The 18597-nt window shown below is 44.0% G+C and overlaps 1 protein-coding gene across 4 annotated transcripts in view; it reads right to left on the reverse strand.

Annotated features, from left to right (window-relative positions):
* LOC129844921 (transforming acidic coiled-coil-containing protein 1-like) overlaps positions 1–18371 on the reverse strand; it is a 45029-nt gene extending 26658 nt beyond the window's left edge. For 2 of the 4 annotated variants that reach the window (XM_055913090.1, XM_055913084.1), the window contains exon 1: positions 2285–3175. In XM_055913090.1, the coding sequence (XP_055769065.1) occupies positions 2285–2460 (176 nt within the window). In that variant the 5' untranslated portion in view covers positions 2461–3175. Of the gene's footprint in view, positions 1–2284; positions 3176–10865; positions 11189–18213 lie in introns of those variants that run through there. The other 2 variants (XM_055913104.1, XM_055913098.1) reach the window with 2 other exon arrangements.
* Positions 18372–18597: the final 226 nt, after the last annotated feature.

Below are 18597 nucleotides of genomic sequence, written 5' to 3' on the forward strand. Positions count from 1 at the left end.
TAAAAACATATATACTGCACGATCATCTCTATCTGTCGCTATCACAAAGCCGTGAGTGATAACACTATCATCAAAGGCAGGGTAGTGTTTTGCCCCAACAAGGAACAGGAGACAGAGGGCACATTGTGTGCTATATATCACTTGTTGTACCTGTCTGCGGTGCTGGGGAATAACAAAGTACCTGAGGCATTGTGAAATACTTCCAACAAACGTCACACACGCACACATTAACCAGTAAGCCTCTAAAACAACAACAGACATGTCTGTTTGGAAGAACCACATAGTAGAACAAAACGGTGTAATGGTCAAATGCATTTTCTTCTCTTTCTCTCTCTCTCTCTGCTCATTCCCCCTTTACGCTTCGATCACACCGACAGCGTCATTGCATTTTGGTACGCCAGAATTACATTTATTTCCAATGAAACGCTGCACTTTCATTGCAGCATTGTGTTGCAGAGGCAGTTGCAGTACGTTCGCTGTGGTGCATACGTTGGATTTATTGAACCTATGTGTCAAACTGTCTGCGTAGGCGGCCTGACAGAAATGGTAGCAGAAGGTGAATGTTGAACTTTTGTTGCATACATATCCAGATGATGCTGAGCACCATTGTGCGCCAGGACACTGTCGGTGTGATTGAAGTGTTAGAACTACACCGACTCACAAACCCCACAGGTGGAAAGGCAAAGCAGGTGCCACTATCACCCTCCTTCCCCCATGACACCCCCTCTCCCCCATATGACACCCCCTCTCCCCCTCCTTCCCCCATATGACACCCCCTCTCCCCCTCCTTCCCCATATGACACCCCCTCTCCCCCTCCTTCCCCCCATATGACACCACCTCTCCCCCTCCTTCCCCCATATGACACCCCCTCCCCCTCCTTCCCCCATATGACACCCCCTCTCCCCCTCCTTCCCCCATATGACACCTCCTCTCCTCCTCCTTCCCCCATATGACACCCTCTCTCCCCCTCCTTCCCCATATGACACCCCCTCTCCTCCTCCATCCCCCATATGACACCCCCTCTCCCCCTCCTTCCCCCATATGACACCCCCTCTCCCCCTCCTTCCCCCATATGACACCCCCTCTCCCCCTCCTTCCCCATATGACACCCCCTCTCCCCCTCCTTCCCCCATATGACACCCCCTCTCCCCCTCCTTCCCCCATATGACACCTCCTCTCCTCCTCCTTCCCCCATATGACACCCTCTCTCCCCCTCCTTCCCCATATGACACCCCCTCCTTCCCCCATATGACACCCCCTCTCCCCCTCCTTCCCCCATATGACACCCCCTCTCCCCCTCCTTCCCCATATGACACCCCCTCTCCCCCTCCTTCCCCCATATGACACCCCCTCTCCCCCTCCTTCCCCATATGACACCCCCTCTCCCCCTCCTTCCCCCCATATGACACCACCTCTCCCCCTCCTTCCCCCATATGACACCCCTCTCCCCCTCCTTCCCCCATATGACACCCCCTCTCCCCCTCCTTCCCCCATATGACACCTCCTCTCCTCCTCCTTCCCCCATATGACACCCTCTCTCCCCCTCCTTCCCCATATGACACCCCCTCTCCTCCTCCATCCCCCATATGACACCCCCTCTCCCCCTCCTTCCCCCATATGACACCCCCTCTCCCCCTCCTTCCCCCATATGACACCCCCTCTCCCCCTCCTTCCCCATATGACACCCCCTCTCCCCCTCCTTCCCCCATATGACACCTCATCTCCTCCTCCTTCCCCCATATGACACCCCCTCTCCTCCTCCATCCCCCATATGACACCCCCTCTCCCCCTCCTTCCCCCATATGACACCTCCTCTCCTCCTCCTTCCCCCATATGACACCCCCTCTCCCCCTATATGACACCCCCTCTCCCCCTCCTTCCCCCATATGACACCCCCTCTCCTCCTCCTTCCCCCATATGACACACCCTCTCCCCCTCCTTCCCCCATATGACACCCCCTCTCCCCCTCCTTCCCCCATATGACACCCCCTCTCCCCCTCCTTCCCCCATATGACACCCCCTCTCCTCCTCCTTCCCCCATATGACACCCCCTCTCCCCCTCCTTCCCCATATGACACCCCCTCTCCCCATCCTTCCCCCATATGACACCCTCTCTCCCCCTCCTTCCCCCATATGACACCCCCTCTCCCCCTTCTTCCCCCATATGACACCCCTTCTCTCGCTCTTTCCCCCATATGACACCCCCTCTCTCCCTCCAGCTGGCTTGTGGGTCTCTCACTCAGAATGCTTTAAGGCTCCAATGTAGCCAACAAACACACTCGCCTGCACCCTTGAGATCCATCTTCCTCCTCTTCCTCTCGCTTCCCTCGAAGGGGCAGCTGTCCATCCTCCTCCTTCACTCCCTGGCCCTCCTCCTCCTCACCATCCTCTCCCTCCCCTGCTCCCCGGACTGCCGTCCACGTCCACTTTGCCCAAGACACGGGCGACAGCCAAGACATCCTCCTTGGCACTGTTTTCGGTTTCCTCCCTTGGTCTGAATAGCGTAGACACTATCTTCTTGCGTTGTGTCTAGATAGACTAAATCCGTCCTGTAGTGTCTGAATAGACCCTTTCTGTTTGAGTTGTCTTCAATGGTTAACCAGTTGTTTCTATCTTCTTCTCTCCCTCTTAAAGATGGCAAAACAAACCACCAGTTGTTCTTCACATCTTAGTAGTAGCTCCTCCTGGCTGTTCTCTTCTTCATGTTAGTCCGTTTCCCCTGAAGGCGCTCCTTCCACTCTGCTGTTGATGTTCTGTTTGGCAACCTTTTCTCAGAGGGTGACAGAATAGAAAGAGGCTTCCAGTGCTGTCGCCTTCTCTTGCTCCGACTCACCCTCTCTTACTGTCTGTCACGCTCCCTCGCTCTCTGCCTCTGTGGCAGTCAGAATACCACAGCAATGATCAGCTGGCTTCCAGAGTGCTGCCTAGCGCGCACTCTCACTCTCCCCCATGCTGTCTACATCAGGGCCAGTCCACTGTGAAAGAACATGGGGGGAGAAAGGAAGCTTGCGTCTTCAAAAGATTGCTGTGCTCCCTGGGCCAGTGAGTGTGGCGGCCCCTGTGGTGACAGAGTGGTAGCTTCCAGTCAGGCAGCTGTTCCACTCATGCAAAAAGCAGAAGAGGGAAAACGAACTGGGGCTGAGGAGAGTCTGGTGTTGCAGAGTGGTGGAGTCGGTGGAGCTTCACGTTTTACAGCACAGAGGGTTTTGGAATGTATTCTCCCAAGCTCCCCGCCCTCAGGCTGTTTAACCGTTAACCGTTTCCCTCCTCCTCCGACCCGACAAGGCGGCAACAGCCAGCCATGCATGACTGGACCAGACCGGAGAAACCTGTTCTTTCTCATTGCCCCCAGTTCCTCCCTGGTTCACGGACTCAATGGCCCCTTGTCACTCTCTCTGGCTCATTGTCTCAATAGTCATCGATTTCCTTTTCCTAATTTCCTTAGGATGCTATTTCCCTTTCCTAATTTTCCTAGGAAATGTTCCTGTCCTTCATGAAAAGGCAAAATAATTCGGCCAAATTCGAACCCTATCTTTTCTTAGCCTAGCGGTAACGAGCGTTGGGTCAGTAACCAAAATGTCGCTGGTTCGAATCCACAAGCCGGCAATGTGCAAAAATCTGCCGTTCTGCCCTTGAGCAAGGCAGCGAACAACAACGGTTCCTTAGGAGCCGATGACGTGGACGTCGATTAAGGCAGCCCCCCCGCACCTCTCTGATTCAGAGGGTTTGGGTTAAATGAGGAAGACACATTTCGGTTGAATGCATTTAGTTGCGCAACTGACTAGGTACCCCCTTTCCCTTCCCTTCCCTCAAGCCGATCAATTGTCACCAAGAAAAGGCGAGGAAGCCATTTTAAATGATTGGGACACAACCTCACCGATACCACTGATGGCTGCTTGAAATAATAGAAGAGCCTGGGGATGCCAGCTGTTTGTTCCCCTCCAGTGATTTATGCTCAAGCTGACATCAATCATTATGCTTCAGTTAAAGAACCACGAGAGCGCAGCCTGTCCATTGTAGAAGAGGGAAACTTGTTTACCCTGACAGAATTCTTTCCACCACGGAGAGGGTGAAGGCTCTCTCTAGTTGAGGTTTTTGCCGTCTGGTTTGAAGATGTGCTTGAGAAAGGGAGTTCCAACTTCTAACTCAGAATAAAACAATTGATAATATATATCATTCTATTGTGTTTTCCTACATTGGAGAGTTATTGGTGATTCTATCAATGTTGTATTTCTGATCAGTTTTCCAGGTATTTTCCATCGTGTTAAAAGACTAATACGCCTTAGCAAACTCTCTAAAGTGTTTGTTGTCTGAAATACCCGCCTGGACAACATGCGGTCTCCTACCGACTACTACTGCAGTGAGGAAATGAGGTGAGGGTGGTGTAAGGACAGTTCAAACCAAAAAGCAGGAAAAGGTCAAAGTGATCCAGAGAGAGTTGTGACACATGGTGACCCAGGTTTGTACAGCATTCAGATACATTACCGCTGACGGTCACCAGAGATCCACATTATCGTCTAATCTACACCAGTCAATGAGATTCAGTCAAAACTGCCCAACTGAACAGCCTGTCCAAAGTGTTGAACTAAATTTAGCGATAAAACATATACATATTAGCGTACCTATAATCATACTATTCCATCAATAACCTTCATCAGCATCAAAACAAAAATAATTGAGGTTACCCGCATACACGTCACACATGGCCACTTCACTGCTATATTACGAAACATCAAAGAAGGATCGCTTGATTGAAATGCTAAGGCTGAGCTTGTTCATTCTAGTATAAAGACGACAGCCATACACATCAATGAAAATGGTGAGGCAATGGTCTGTGGGGCACATGGGCCCCGTTCCAAACAGGATGCTACCCAGTCTTGAAAGGTATGCTGCTGTTACCTGCTTCTCCACTACTGCTGCTCAGGAGGATCTGAGACTGACGTTCTGTTATATAACCCGAGGAGAGCTACATGGACATGCTTCCTATTTCAAACACACACCGAAAGTTATGAAGCTGAGGAAAACAGAAACCACATGCCACTGAAATGAGCAGTTACGAAATCATGTCCCACTTTAAACGAACAATATCTGTTAAGGCTTAATGAAGCTGTCGTAAAGCCTTTATAAAGCCTGTAGAATAACTAAGGGGTGCTAGGACTGCTGACAGTGGCAATTAGATTAGAGATTAGAAAACCTTTATTGTCCATTTAAGTTTACACTAAATGGAAAATTGTTTTTGGTGTTCTGGCTCACATTAAAAGGAATTTAAGTAGTAATCTGAAGATTGCTGCTGGTGTCTGTTACCAGCTACCATCTACTGTTGTGCCCTTGAGCAAAGCACTTCATCCCAAAGTTGGGAAAGACAGATGATACACTTGGAGACAAAGTACTAGTCTAATATATTCAAGAAACCTGTTTAAAAAACACGACTTTCCTCAACTTTTTGGGGGGGATTTCTAAACTATTCAAAGAAGGGAGTGTAGTGTGTGTGTGTGTGTGTGTGTGTATCTAATTGGCTGAAGGGTGTTTCCAGTGGAGCAGACCAGACCCTAGCTATTAAAGCTCCAGACAGGTTCCACCCAGCCTGCAGCCACTGGCCTGGCTTCATCTGTTAGATCCCTTTGTTGCTGTTGGGGAGGCAGGGAAATAAAGGTGGACGCTTCTATATGTGAGGAATTCCAACAAGCCCGTTTCAATGGGGGAGTGGCCTGACTACCGTCTGACTCCAGATGTATGGGTAAAAGGGATCCTCTCTGAGACAACAGTGAGCCAAATACACACAGACAGACAGTGAGACAGTCACACACACACACACACACACACACACACACACACACACACACACACACACACACACACACACACACACACACACACACGTAAAGAAGACAGCAAAGGAATATAACACATCCCCTAACACGTTGTCTCACTGTCTCATCAAGGCACGTCCTCACTGACCGTAGCAACATCTCACTTGTTTCTGCTTTTCTCAACACAGATGTCACCAACAAAAACCCATCTATGTTGAGTCTTGATGTCAATCTTACTGAACATCCAATAATAACAACAACCTGGTATAGCAGGCCTTGCACAACAGCCCAGCCTGCTAACATCGTGTCTCTAGTGAGCCAAGCTGGGAGGAACAATAACAAGCGTTCGGAAGTAGAAGTCCTTTTTGGCTGCATGCCCTCATGTGCTACTTCCTTTGTTCTCTTTTACCAAACAGGTTGGAACTAAGATTGAGATGTCCGTTAGTTAGGGAGGTGAATACATCTGCAACACAGATAACGCTAGTTCGTTAACACATACACACATGCATGTTTGGGAGACGCCCAACTCTCTCTTTCTCTGATCTTGCCACCCTCAAACAGGTTCACGCACGCTTTCATTTACACACACAAACAATGGTTGCATTCGTAGTGGGGTTTTGTATTAGGCAGCCCCTCTGTCTGCCCTCACTGGTGCTATTTCTGTCTCCAGGCAGAGGGAAGGTCTGTTATGTAAGGCAGGGCCCTTATTTCCTACTTCTCCACTGCAGTCACAGTCATGTCCTCCCCTATACTAAGTCTTTTTTTCTCTCCAAACTTCTCATGATGGGAACTTTGTAGCTGCTTGGTGTGATTCACGGTATTCATAAGGGGATGTGACCTCTCTCTGAGAGAGAGGGAGATCAAGAGAGAGGGAGAGAGAAAGAGTGAGAGACAGGATAAATAATACGTAACACATTTTATATGTATTTTATTAGTTTATACCAGCATCTGTCGGCTGTTGTAAGCTCCTATTTTGCATAGCCATATGGGGAAGTGACTCTATTTTGAGCGCAGTGATAATGATCATTATTCTGTTCTCCCACAGCACATGCTGCACCTGTCCAAAAACCTGACAGGGAAAATCACCACCCACTGCACAACACAGGCCCAAAAATACAACATCTTATAACAGTTACCTCAGGTGTCTGTAACAAACTACAACAAAACATTTGCCTACTTGTTGTCTTTTGTTCATGTATTGTCAGAGAGTTGTAAAGATGGGTGAAATGTAAGTCGTTTTTCTAGTCTACACAGTTTGAGGAAGTGGAGGAGACCACATCCGCCTACAGACATGACTATATGTATGGTGACATCTAAACTGCTATCCAATCATGACTTGAGGCAGACCAACCACCTTTCCTGTTTATGCCTCCATCTGTTCTATCAGCCATGTGTCTACCTAGTATGTAAGGTTACATTTAGCCTGGTCCCAGATCCGTTTCTTCTGTCTTGCCAATTCAAAATCAAATCAAATTTTATGTCACGTGCACCGAATACAGCTGTTTGTACCATGTTTTGTGCTGCTACTATGTTGTGTTGCTACCATGTTGTCATGTGTTGCTACCATGCTGTGTTGTCATGTGTTGCTACCTTGCTATGTTGTCTTAGGTCTCTCTTTATGTAGTGTTGTGTTGTCTCTTGTCGTGATGTGTGTTTTGTCCTATATTTATAATGTTATTTAAAATATATATATATATAATTTAATCCCAGCCCCCATCCCCGCAGGACTTTTGCCTTTTGGTAGGCCTTCACTGTAAATAAGAATTTGTTCTTAACTGACTTGCCTAGTTAAATGAAGGTTAAATAAAAAATAAAATAAATAAAACTGGTGTAGACTTTACCGTGAAATGCTGCTAGGGTCACTGTCACACCAGCACAAACTGATCTGGGACCAGCTACGCTATGGGCCCTGGTGGTCAAAAGTTGTGAACTACAGGTATATAGGGAATGGGGTGCCATTTTAGATGAAACCTAAATATGATAAGCCTTGCCTTATACAGTCTCCCCATGGAAAATCACCTTCATGTGATGAGAGAGCCATCTGGTGGCAGAAACAGTTCTGATTCTGCTCCAATTCTGCTCCAACCCCAATTCTGTGGCTGCCCTGAATTGCATTTCTGTTTACCTCTTTAATAATATACAGCTATATGGAATAATATCTATGATACTGTATGTGAATGTGGTAAATCATACAACAGTCTCAAATAAGGTTATTTTTGGTTTCACATTGTCATACTTCACTAGTCTTGTGATGTATTCACTCAGCTATTTGGAACAAAATTGAGAAAGGAGGTTGTACTTGTGTTGCACTTGAGAAATAAATTTGCTAAATCGCCCCTGTGAGTCCTATAAGAATCAGGCAGTGGGTGTGCTAGTATGGATACTGGAACATAGCCAAGGCCTTGAGCACCTGTTTGCAGTGTGCCCCAGCCAGCCCTGCCCAATCCAGGACACTGTATACGGCAAATGCGGAGAGGACAAAGTCCTATCTGATGTGACAGCACACACAGATACTTCCTGTCTGAAGTGACCCATGTTTGCAATGCAAATATGATGTGTGAAGGGCTTTTATAGTGGGAGCCTTTGCATTTTTTACCTGAGTAAACACCAGGGAATCAAATGATAGGCATATCCTGTTTTAGAAGGATAGTTCAGCTCACCCAGGACAACATCTGACTTATTGTATAAATTGGGTGAACTATCCATGTAGTTAAGCTTTTTAGATGATACAGCAATAAGTCACCACAGCTTGAGTTTAGTAAAGTATTATCTTTATCTTATGTATTAGTAATGGGGGGGGAAAATCGATACAGTTACATATTGCAATATTATTTTTGGTTGATATTATATCAATATTTGACTCGATTTGTAAAACAATATATACTGTACATTTGATTATTTTTGTTGCTACTGTAGTTAGCGTTAGCTAGCGCTAGTCGGCTGTACCTGCGCCAAAACTCAGAAATTGTTCATCCTACAGCTTGTTCTGCATCTTCTTTTGAAATTGTAAGCCAAACATGTTTTCAGCACTTTTATTTCCCAGACTGACCTAAACTCGTTGTCTCGTGCTCTCTCTTGTCTCTCTAAAGCAGACATATAGTGAGCAATCTGTTTGGAACATCAAGTCGCAATAGAATCGCAGTATCGAATCGCAATACAATATAGAATCGTGGGGATCGTGAGAATCGCAATACATATCGCATCTGCACCTAAGTACAGTGATAATATCGTATCTTGAGGTCTCTGGCAGTTCCCAGCCCTACTACAGTATTTATAAGATTGACCGTAGAAAGTGGAAGAACCTGACACTCATTTCCACAGGGCAGGAACAAAAGGTCCCCTGTGGCAGAAGATTCAGAAGAAAAGGTCCACCTTTTCTCAATGTTCCCCCCCGCTTCACAGAGCCTGATTTAGATCAGCTAACCGGGTTTACAGGACTGTCTATAGAAGAACTTCTGTTGATACATAAATGACTTATCTTAATCAAGACTGATCGACTCTATAATTCCAAATGCCACATTCATCACATGCAATTAGCTGAGCATCTTATCGATTCAACACTGTGATCGGATATGGATCTACCTAACCTAGTCAATCAGTAACAGCTTACCACAATATTGATCTATGGTAGCCTACTGAACTAAAGCCTTGGGAGCCAACACAACTCTTCAAGTCTCAGGCAAGGTTTATTCATAAAACAAGTAAGGGTTCCCAAACACCTCCATTACATTAACAGTAATGCAGCATTTATTTATCTTCTAGTGTGAGGTACAGTTTACAGTTGGTAAAAGGGTAAAAGCATGAGGGTCAAATGCATCCATTACGCCCGCTGTCTCATCTGCTATTGAAACGGCATATCCATAGAAATAGAATTAGAGTACATTGACTTGACTGGGATTCTCTATTCCATTAATTCTATTTCTGTGGGTATAACCTGCAGGGGGCAGAGTGGTCCCCTTTAAGAGAGACAACTCCTCATATAAACATTGACAGTACAGGAGCCACTTCACACAGTGAGATCTATCAGTCGGACAGCTAAATGTTCCTTTCGTCAACAAAACATGACAAGACAACTGAGGGTCTCTGTTTCAATCAACAACTGTAAAATGACAAATCTCAGTTCAGTACATGCGCACGCACGCACGCACGCGCACACACGCGCACACACACACACACACACACTCACACACGAACAAACAAACAAACAGGCAAGGATGTACTAGAGGGTACAGTAGACAAACATGCTTGACACTGTACATTTCCAGGCTGTTTGAAGACTTATCATTGAGTGTGTGAATATTTGCATGTGTGTGCAAGAGCTTGTCTCAACAGACCATTCATTCACACTAGTTTTAAACACATGGAGGTGACAACACACTGCATACACTGACTGTTTGCTTATAGTGTATGCTTATAATACACAGTATAACTCTTATAATACACAGTATAACTCGTATAATACACAGCATAACAAGCAACTGATCTCCATCCATTTCCCACAGCTACCTTGTCATTATAAATCCTGAAATGTATCAATCGATTTGAATAATAAGACACATAACTTGCATAAACTAGCAAAGACTGTATCGTTACACTATCAATCCGTAAAACATAGCATAATGATAATATTGTTATACTGTAATAGTTGAAATGTAGACATTGATTAGCTAAAGTCTCCCCGACACTTTGTTTTGAACAAAGATTATACTATGTTTTAAGCTACTTCCTTTCTGGTCAACAAACACTGTGACAGGTCACAAACGCATCAGTCATAGCCTATTCTTAGCTTCTTCACTCGTCAGGCCACAACAACGTTGACAAACCAGAACATCGTCAATTCCGCAAACAAGACGCCACAACCTCTGACAAACAATAGCTCCTGAAACATTCAGCATGAATATCATTGACCCAATAGCTAATTTAAAATAGTCCACTCCACAACTGAGTGAGGCCATTTTGACACGCCTCTGTAGAAGTACTGTTATTAGACAGTTGTCAAACTTCTATTGCTGTTACTGTAAGTACAGGTATTAGAGAACAGTTACTTCACTCACATGCTACTTGTCTTCCTCTTGGTTGAGTTTGCGGCCCCGTCGGTCTTCTTCTGTTGGGACTGAGAGCCCCCCATGTTGACAGCAGCTTTCTTTACCCCTCTAAGGGAACTGGGCCTTTACCTGTCTGTCTGTAAGTCTATACAACTGCGTGCTCCTTTTAAGTGTGCACGTGTGTGTGTGTGGGTGTGGGTCATCCCAGGTCAAGTTAGCCAGCGTACTGTCCCATCCGTGTTTCTCTGACTACTGCTGCAGTGAATGACGCTGCAATGTCCATCCGAAACAGCCCTGATATCCTGCCAGGCTCTCTCTTCTGGCCCAAGCCTCCTCCCTCCCATAGACTTATTGCTCCCTCATTCCCTGCCTTTACTTCTTTCTTTTTCTCCCTGTCCCCTCCTCCTTCACCTCAAGCACACACACGCACGCGCAGGCGCAAACACCAGGGAACAGACTGTGGTAAGCATTCGACTGGGAGTTATTGTACACTATACTACATCCAGGTGGAGACAATCAAGGAAGGAGGCTGGAACGTACAGTACGTAAACCAGGTCAAGTTTCTTCGTCATAAAGTGATGTCATGTGGGTATAACCCAGGTTGTGTCCTAAATGTTGCCCTATTCCCTATACTATAGTGTACTACTACTACTATAGTGTACTATCCATATGGCTCTGTTCAAAATTAGGACACCATATAAGGAATAGGGGTTCCATTTGGGACTCAGCCCCAGATAGCAGGCACACAACAAGTCATGAGAGCAAACAGGACTCTGCTTGATGTGACGACGTGGTGTTACTTACTTCTGGTTCAACCTGTTTAGCAAGGATGGATGGTTCCATGTTTTGACTCAAATCTAAATGTCAACAGCAGTCCAGTCATACAATTTATTACATTTATTACAATTTAATACATGGAGAAAATCGGACCTCTCTGAAATGAAAATGGATGACCCTACCTTGAGAAAAATATAAAAATATATTTGACCGAAACCCTCCCTGAACGCTTGAAAAAAATACAATCGACCCTCCCCTATACCCAAAATAATCATTAGAAACCAAGTGGATAGCAGAGAATATGTGTACCGTTTACACTCACTTCCTGGACAGACCAGAGCCTTAGATATGCAGTTTTAGAAACTGTTCCTCGTCCTGTAAGCATTACATGGCAACGCAGACATTTTAATAGCACACGGGGCTGCAGGCCAGAAGGTTGTGGGTTCGTAGACCACCATGGACAGAGCAGGGGTGAATCTATTATCGTATTTGCAGGTCAATCTAAAAAAATGCCTTTTATAAACATTTCATGCAATTCTACATAATTGTACATATTAGCAGAATATTTTTTTAATACCCCACAAATGACCAAAATTACAGGCTAAGAATGGACAGAGAGATAGGCCTGTGTTCATCTAATCTTATTTCTCCAATACTAAATCAGTGTGTATTGTTTGCGCACAAGGCCTAATCATTTAAAAGAAAATCGAAAGAAACCTTTGACTCTTCTCCTGAACTGCCACTGTAGCCCTACACAGCACAGCTATAGGTTAAGCAGCACACAAAAACGTTTTTGATAGCAAGAGCAGAGCAGGCCGGGGCTCAGGGTTGGAATATCTAGTGCTGTGTGTAATGCAACCTACTTTTATTCACACCATCCCAGCAGCTATCTTAGAAATGGAACCTTGCTCTGTGCTTCTCCCAGCATGCACTTCGTAGCCTATAGGCTATGGATCATTTGATTGTGACCACACTAAATAGCCTATAGTCGCCGATATATAGCCTAATAAGCAACTAATTCTAAAACACTGAGAAATATTGAAATGTCATCAATCACAAATGACATGACCCTCCCCTGGACTAGATTTCTTTTTAAATACTAAACCCTCCCCTTGACTGAAATTGAAAAGGCATGACCCTCCCCCATTTCCCTCCATTTTCCTCCATGTCCATTTCGATCCATCCCTTATCATGGAGTGATTATCTGACCAAAAAGCATGCATGCAATTCCTGCAATTGCAAGTTGTGGTATTTGGAAACCCATTGGATTAGATGTTTTCCCATCTATTTCAAATGTTACGGTACTTTATTGCACAGATATGTGCTCTTTAGCGTGAACAAAAAGTATGTGTTAGCATACAGTAACACAAACGATGCAACTTGGTGTGACAAGGAGGAGACATATGTAACACAAGATGTACTTCCTTTCTTACAGTTATGAACCCACACTGGATCAATGCCATGAATAAAATCAATACCTTATATCTGTTTGTCAAAGAACCATGGGAAAACTTTAAGACAACTTTGTTTCAGGATTCAAGCTCACACAAGCCAGCAAAAACAGGTTCTGCTGCTCACACTGACTAATCCTTTTAGTTGTTTTTAATTTACCACAGCATAATGCTTCATTTCAGATTAACAGTCTATCTGGCAGGGTTGGGCAGTCAAATCCTGTTGAACACAATCAGTTTAGAAAGTGAATGAATTCTATTCATTCATGAAGACCCTTAATGGGTAGTGTTAATTCAATCAATTCATGAATTCATCAGTAGTTTCAAGTTTCAGAAAATATAACACAGGGATTGAGATTAAGGGTTGCCCTATTGCCTGAGGCAAGTGACCTCAGTGGTCACGCAAGTTGAGACTGCTCCGTGTTTGCCCCATCGGGTATGTGATTTTTTGTTTACTGATAACAACCAAAATGAAGTAGTCTGGTCGTCTTCCAGCTACTTTGTATTTTCGGGCAAACGATCATAATCATCGGGCAACCCAAAAATGACCTTTCAGACCTTAATGTCAATCCCTGAAAACATTAGCACGATTCCCTTAACACTGTAACAACACTGCCACAATGCTGCTCCGGTGACCTGTGCATAACAACAACGGTCAAAGTGAGGTCACTGTCACATTGTAGTCATAAATACCAGACACCTCTCTATCACACACACACACACACACACACACACACACACACACACACACACACACACACACACACACACACACACACACACACACACACACACACACACACACACACACACACACACACACACACACACACACACCTTGCCATCTCTACTGTAATGATTGCATACTAGCTAGCCATTAAAAGGTAAAAACTATCTGCTACAGACATACCTGGCCATGTTTCCTATAGATACTACCTATCAGAGATACAGTAAGAAGAAGCACGCATCTTCATTGACCAATAATAGCATCATGGTAGGAGGACTATTTGTCTGTGCAGTTCGTGTTCCCAATACCGATGGCAAATATAGCCTTTTAGCCCACGCCATGGCATTGTCACCTCGCCACCTTGCTTTCACAGAACAATTTAGAATTATTTTCAAAGAGGTTCAATGATCTTCATAGATAATTTTCACGTTCAGTTACATGTTTAAGAACATCAAATCCAACACTGCTTGAAATGAATTTGCTTCAACTTTTTATCCATCCATCCTTTTGAGAACCGATTTAGTGAATCGTTATTTTACTGTAATCAGTTCGGGACTGTATGTTATTACATATAGCGGCATTTTAAACAGGTTGACAGGAAATGTCAGCAAAGACTAGGTATGAACAGCCTGACATCTAGTGGTAAACTAAGATAAATGGCATAGTTTTTTGAGGGGGGGGGTTAGGGGGTAGATCAGCTTTAAAATATTGCAGATAGATTGTATCAATGTTATTGTCTGCCTCACTTCCAACCCCCCATATATATATTTTTGCAGATATATACACATACATAAATACATAAATATATATACACATCTTTTTAAAATATTTCCTTAATTATCCTCCAACCCTACCACCCCTCCCCCAATTGGAGCAAACTAGTGAACAACAACTCTTAGGCCTGCATTTCCAGCTTATACATACTATATACAGTTTATGGACACAGTCTATTTTACAATCGTTTTATTTTGTTTGTTTTAACTCTTGTCTTTCCTCTACCCCTCCCATATATTTATGATGTCCATCCATTTTGATTTCTATTTGCCATATCTTTCAAACTGTGCTATTTCAAAAACGTTCTGAACCCATGTACTTTTTTACAGACACAGTATGTTTTACATTAGTTACCTTGTTGTTATTAGTCCCAACCTTCAGCTCCGTTCAAACATTGTTGGTAGTTGTTACAGGCATGACATGATTTCCCAAGGTTTGTCATCAAGATCTTCAACATCATAATTACAGAACTTTTTTACACTTTATAGTGTACTTGCTTTTAGGGATGTTGACTCCCCTACTCATACAGTCGGCCTAATTGCCACGATGGAACTAATAATGACCACTAGTGTGGGTCTAATGTGACATCATGTTAAAGGAATCCAAATCCATTCCGTACGTGTTTAAAGGTGTTATGATGGGGAGGTTACTAGGCAACCTCACACACAGACCAGACACATCTGGTGTAGGCCTACAGTACATCCTGGCCAGGGGCAGTGACAGTGCAGTCTTCCTCAGCGTTTCCATTGAGAGGCAGGGGACCATGAGCAATGCGTGGATGTGAAACAGCACAGTGTTGATTCAATGTCTCCCTAGCACTTCCTACTCAACAAATGATAACTCACCCACATCAGCGCAGCCAAATTGCTAGGGGCAACACTTAAAAACAACAAGCTCCTGAAGTCCCTTCCACAACCACAAGTCTATAAATGGCAGGGTCATGGTAGTCTGGGAATCTCTCCCTGTAAACTCCCTTTTCTAATACTGCCTGCTCACATATTACAATGATTCTTTTCTAATACTGATCACATAATCCATTGTTTTCCCCTAGTGTTACTCAAACGGTTAGGCCTCATGAGCTCAATATAAATGGATTAAATTCAATTGGATTCCTTCACCTCCCAAGAGAACTTCTACATTCCAGTTCTCCAAAATGGGAACATTTGTGGGAATTTCTTTTGATTCCAAGAAACCGCAGCTTGCTTCCATTCCACATGTGAAAGAGCGGACTGGGGCTGTACCTAAAAATATTATGTGCCGTCAAATCCTTACTTCCTCAATCCATGTTTCCTCAATTCCCCTCAAAGCCCATTGGAGGAGAGGATCCGAGGATCCCCCCTCTGACCTCCTTCAATGAGCTTTGATAGGAATTCAGAAAGAAAATGACAGAGGAAGAAAAGCTTTGGCATTTAGAAACATTTTCAGACACAGCCATATGTTGGCTGCTCCTGCCCATTTAACCCCTACTTCCTGTTCAGCTGAGCCTCAGCCTCTGCCTGGGGTGTGTCTGAGAGTGACCTCATCTTCCTTCCAGCTCTGAGGGCCTCAGAAATGCCAAAAACACTACAGCACATGATGCAATGTGAATGCAAGTTCGAGGCAACCAGTAAGCCAAAATGGATTGTTTCTATGAGTTCTTCACTCGTATTCATTCAGTCATAATGTAACTGAAAGAAAACACATGGAAGGAAATGAACGTTCCAGCACGCTGGTTGTCAGTTTTTGACCCTCCGTCTGAGCTGTGCTCTTTCTGGATATACACTGTTTTTGTGTGCGGTGAAAGAGGATTGTGTGTGTCACTGTGTGCGAGCGTGTGTAAGCCATGAGTAGCACCCTGTTCACTTCAGACAGACTTTACATTGCCTTATGTATAGTGCTGTGTGTGTACGGTTGAGCCTTGCCTTGTGTTGGCTACTGGAACGTTGGTCATTGGTCAACAAGTGGAAAATCTGTGGAAAGAATTTCCTGTTGATGGACAATATCCACAATAAATTGAATTATTAATCAATCAATGTGAGAATCACATTGTGAGAAAGGCACATGCACTGTTGTGTGGTGTGTGTGTGTGTGTGTGTGTGTGTGTGTGTGTGTGTGTGTGTGTGTGTGTGTGTGTGTGTGTGTGTGTGTGTGTGTACACGCGAAAGTGAAATCCTTGACCAAAACACAGGTTTAGAACCCCTCTACATTGTTCAGATAGAGTGACATTGTAACTCTATCCTCCAGTCCTCTTATTAGCTCCCCTACTTCAAAGAATCTCAAGCTACCTTACTTTACATGAAGTCACCTTTCAGTCAGATGGGTTTTTCTTACTAGCAGGGTTGAAACAGTGCAGCCTGGCTGTGTTAGCCTAGAATTCAATCAAACCTGTCCTGCAGAAACCTAAGCCACTGCACTCAAACATGAACTAATGGTGTTAGGTAACTAATAGGCTGCCCCCACAAAAAGCAGGTCCAGACTTTTTAATTTCACAGCTTTCCTTTTCATCCAAATAAAGGAACGCATTTTAAGTGTGTTTAATTAGAGCAGGGATTAATTATCCCGTGGTTGAATAAGACTTACATATACACAATACAAACACGTGTTAGAAAAGCCGAAAACAACAGGTTTACAGGCATGAAAAAGTACAAACTAGCAGTGCACACACATGATCCACGACACCGGCTGTGGTGTCAGCTCAGCTAGTTGTTTCCAGAGTTAAAGAGCTTATAACATTGCCAGACTCTCACACTGTAAGAGTGAAAGAAAGTAATTAAAAGGATAAATTCTTTAATAGTAATCCTCCCTTGCCAGAACCCCCATCTAGACAGTTAATGCAGAGTTTTGGAAAATTAGGCATTACATTTGATTCAAGCAGAATTGACAGGCTACAAAAAGAAGGATGATTCAGTGGAAGACATATTTTGCTCTCATTGAGTCTCATTCCTCTGGGACTACTGATAACCTATATATTATAGAAAGTAAAAGATATTTGCATGTGAAAATGTCGTGGGATGCATTTGCTCCATTGATTCCCCTATGTGGTTGCACTTTACTTGAACCCATGTTATATGGGCTACAAAAAACTGTTATAATCATGACACAACAAATGAACAATCATGACTAGCCAACTTGTGTGATCTTATGCTAACTGACTTTACATGGTCATAATAGCCTACTTTCAATAAAACAGAACTATATATCATAAACAAGAAACTACAGGGCCTGTGTTAGTCCATGTAGGATTCATAGGAAACTTGAACAGATGAGACTATGCTTTCAAATCATGTTTTAAAAATGAATTGCTCTCATGGAACGTTACTCTATAAGTAGATATTGTGATTATAGCCTAGTCTTTGGTGTCTGCACATACGCTGTGTGACTTTTAACATGCAAGTACTGTCATGTCGCCCGTGATCTTGTGCCAAAGTGAGTTAAATAACTTTTAAAGCAAAATTATACTTCAAAATGTAATATAATTAACATTCCAAATTTGCTATGTGATTTTACATTTTAGTAGATGCCATCACGATACATAACACAACGGTATCACTATCCATCTAACAGTATTGCGCTTTACATTTTTACAGGCAAAAACAGTCAACACAGGGCTGGCGATTATAGCCAATAGTCCAAAAGTTAAATGTCCTACCTTTCCAGTGAATTTACCGGATAAATTCGCAACCCAACTTTCAAGAGACGTCAAAGATGGTGTTATGAAGTTATTTTCTTCACTATGAAAACGTCCCTTGCAAAACACGATGTGATGGGCAGTCCAATGTCCCAACGCGTTCTTCAAAGAGAACTGTCCTGTGGCGTATATTCCACGCGGTGGGTGACGCGGATAAATGGGGAAATTAACTTTCTGGGGGCTATGTGCCAGGAATGTGATTTAAAGACACAGTCAGTTAATTTACGACATGAATCTTACAGATAGGAACACAATGCGTGGTCACCTCTCTTTGGAGTGCAAGGCTAAATAGGCAACAGTGTGGCATGGAGTCTACAGTAGCTATTATATAAGCCAATTGGCTGC

This window comes from Salvelinus fontinalis, chromosome 3 (assembly GCF_029448725.1).
Source record: "Salvelinus fontinalis isolate EN_2023a chromosome 3, ASM2944872v1, whole genome shotgun sequence".
Taxonomy (NCBI): domain Eukaryota; kingdom Metazoa; phylum Chordata; class Actinopteri; order Salmoniformes; family Salmonidae; genus Salvelinus; species Salvelinus fontinalis.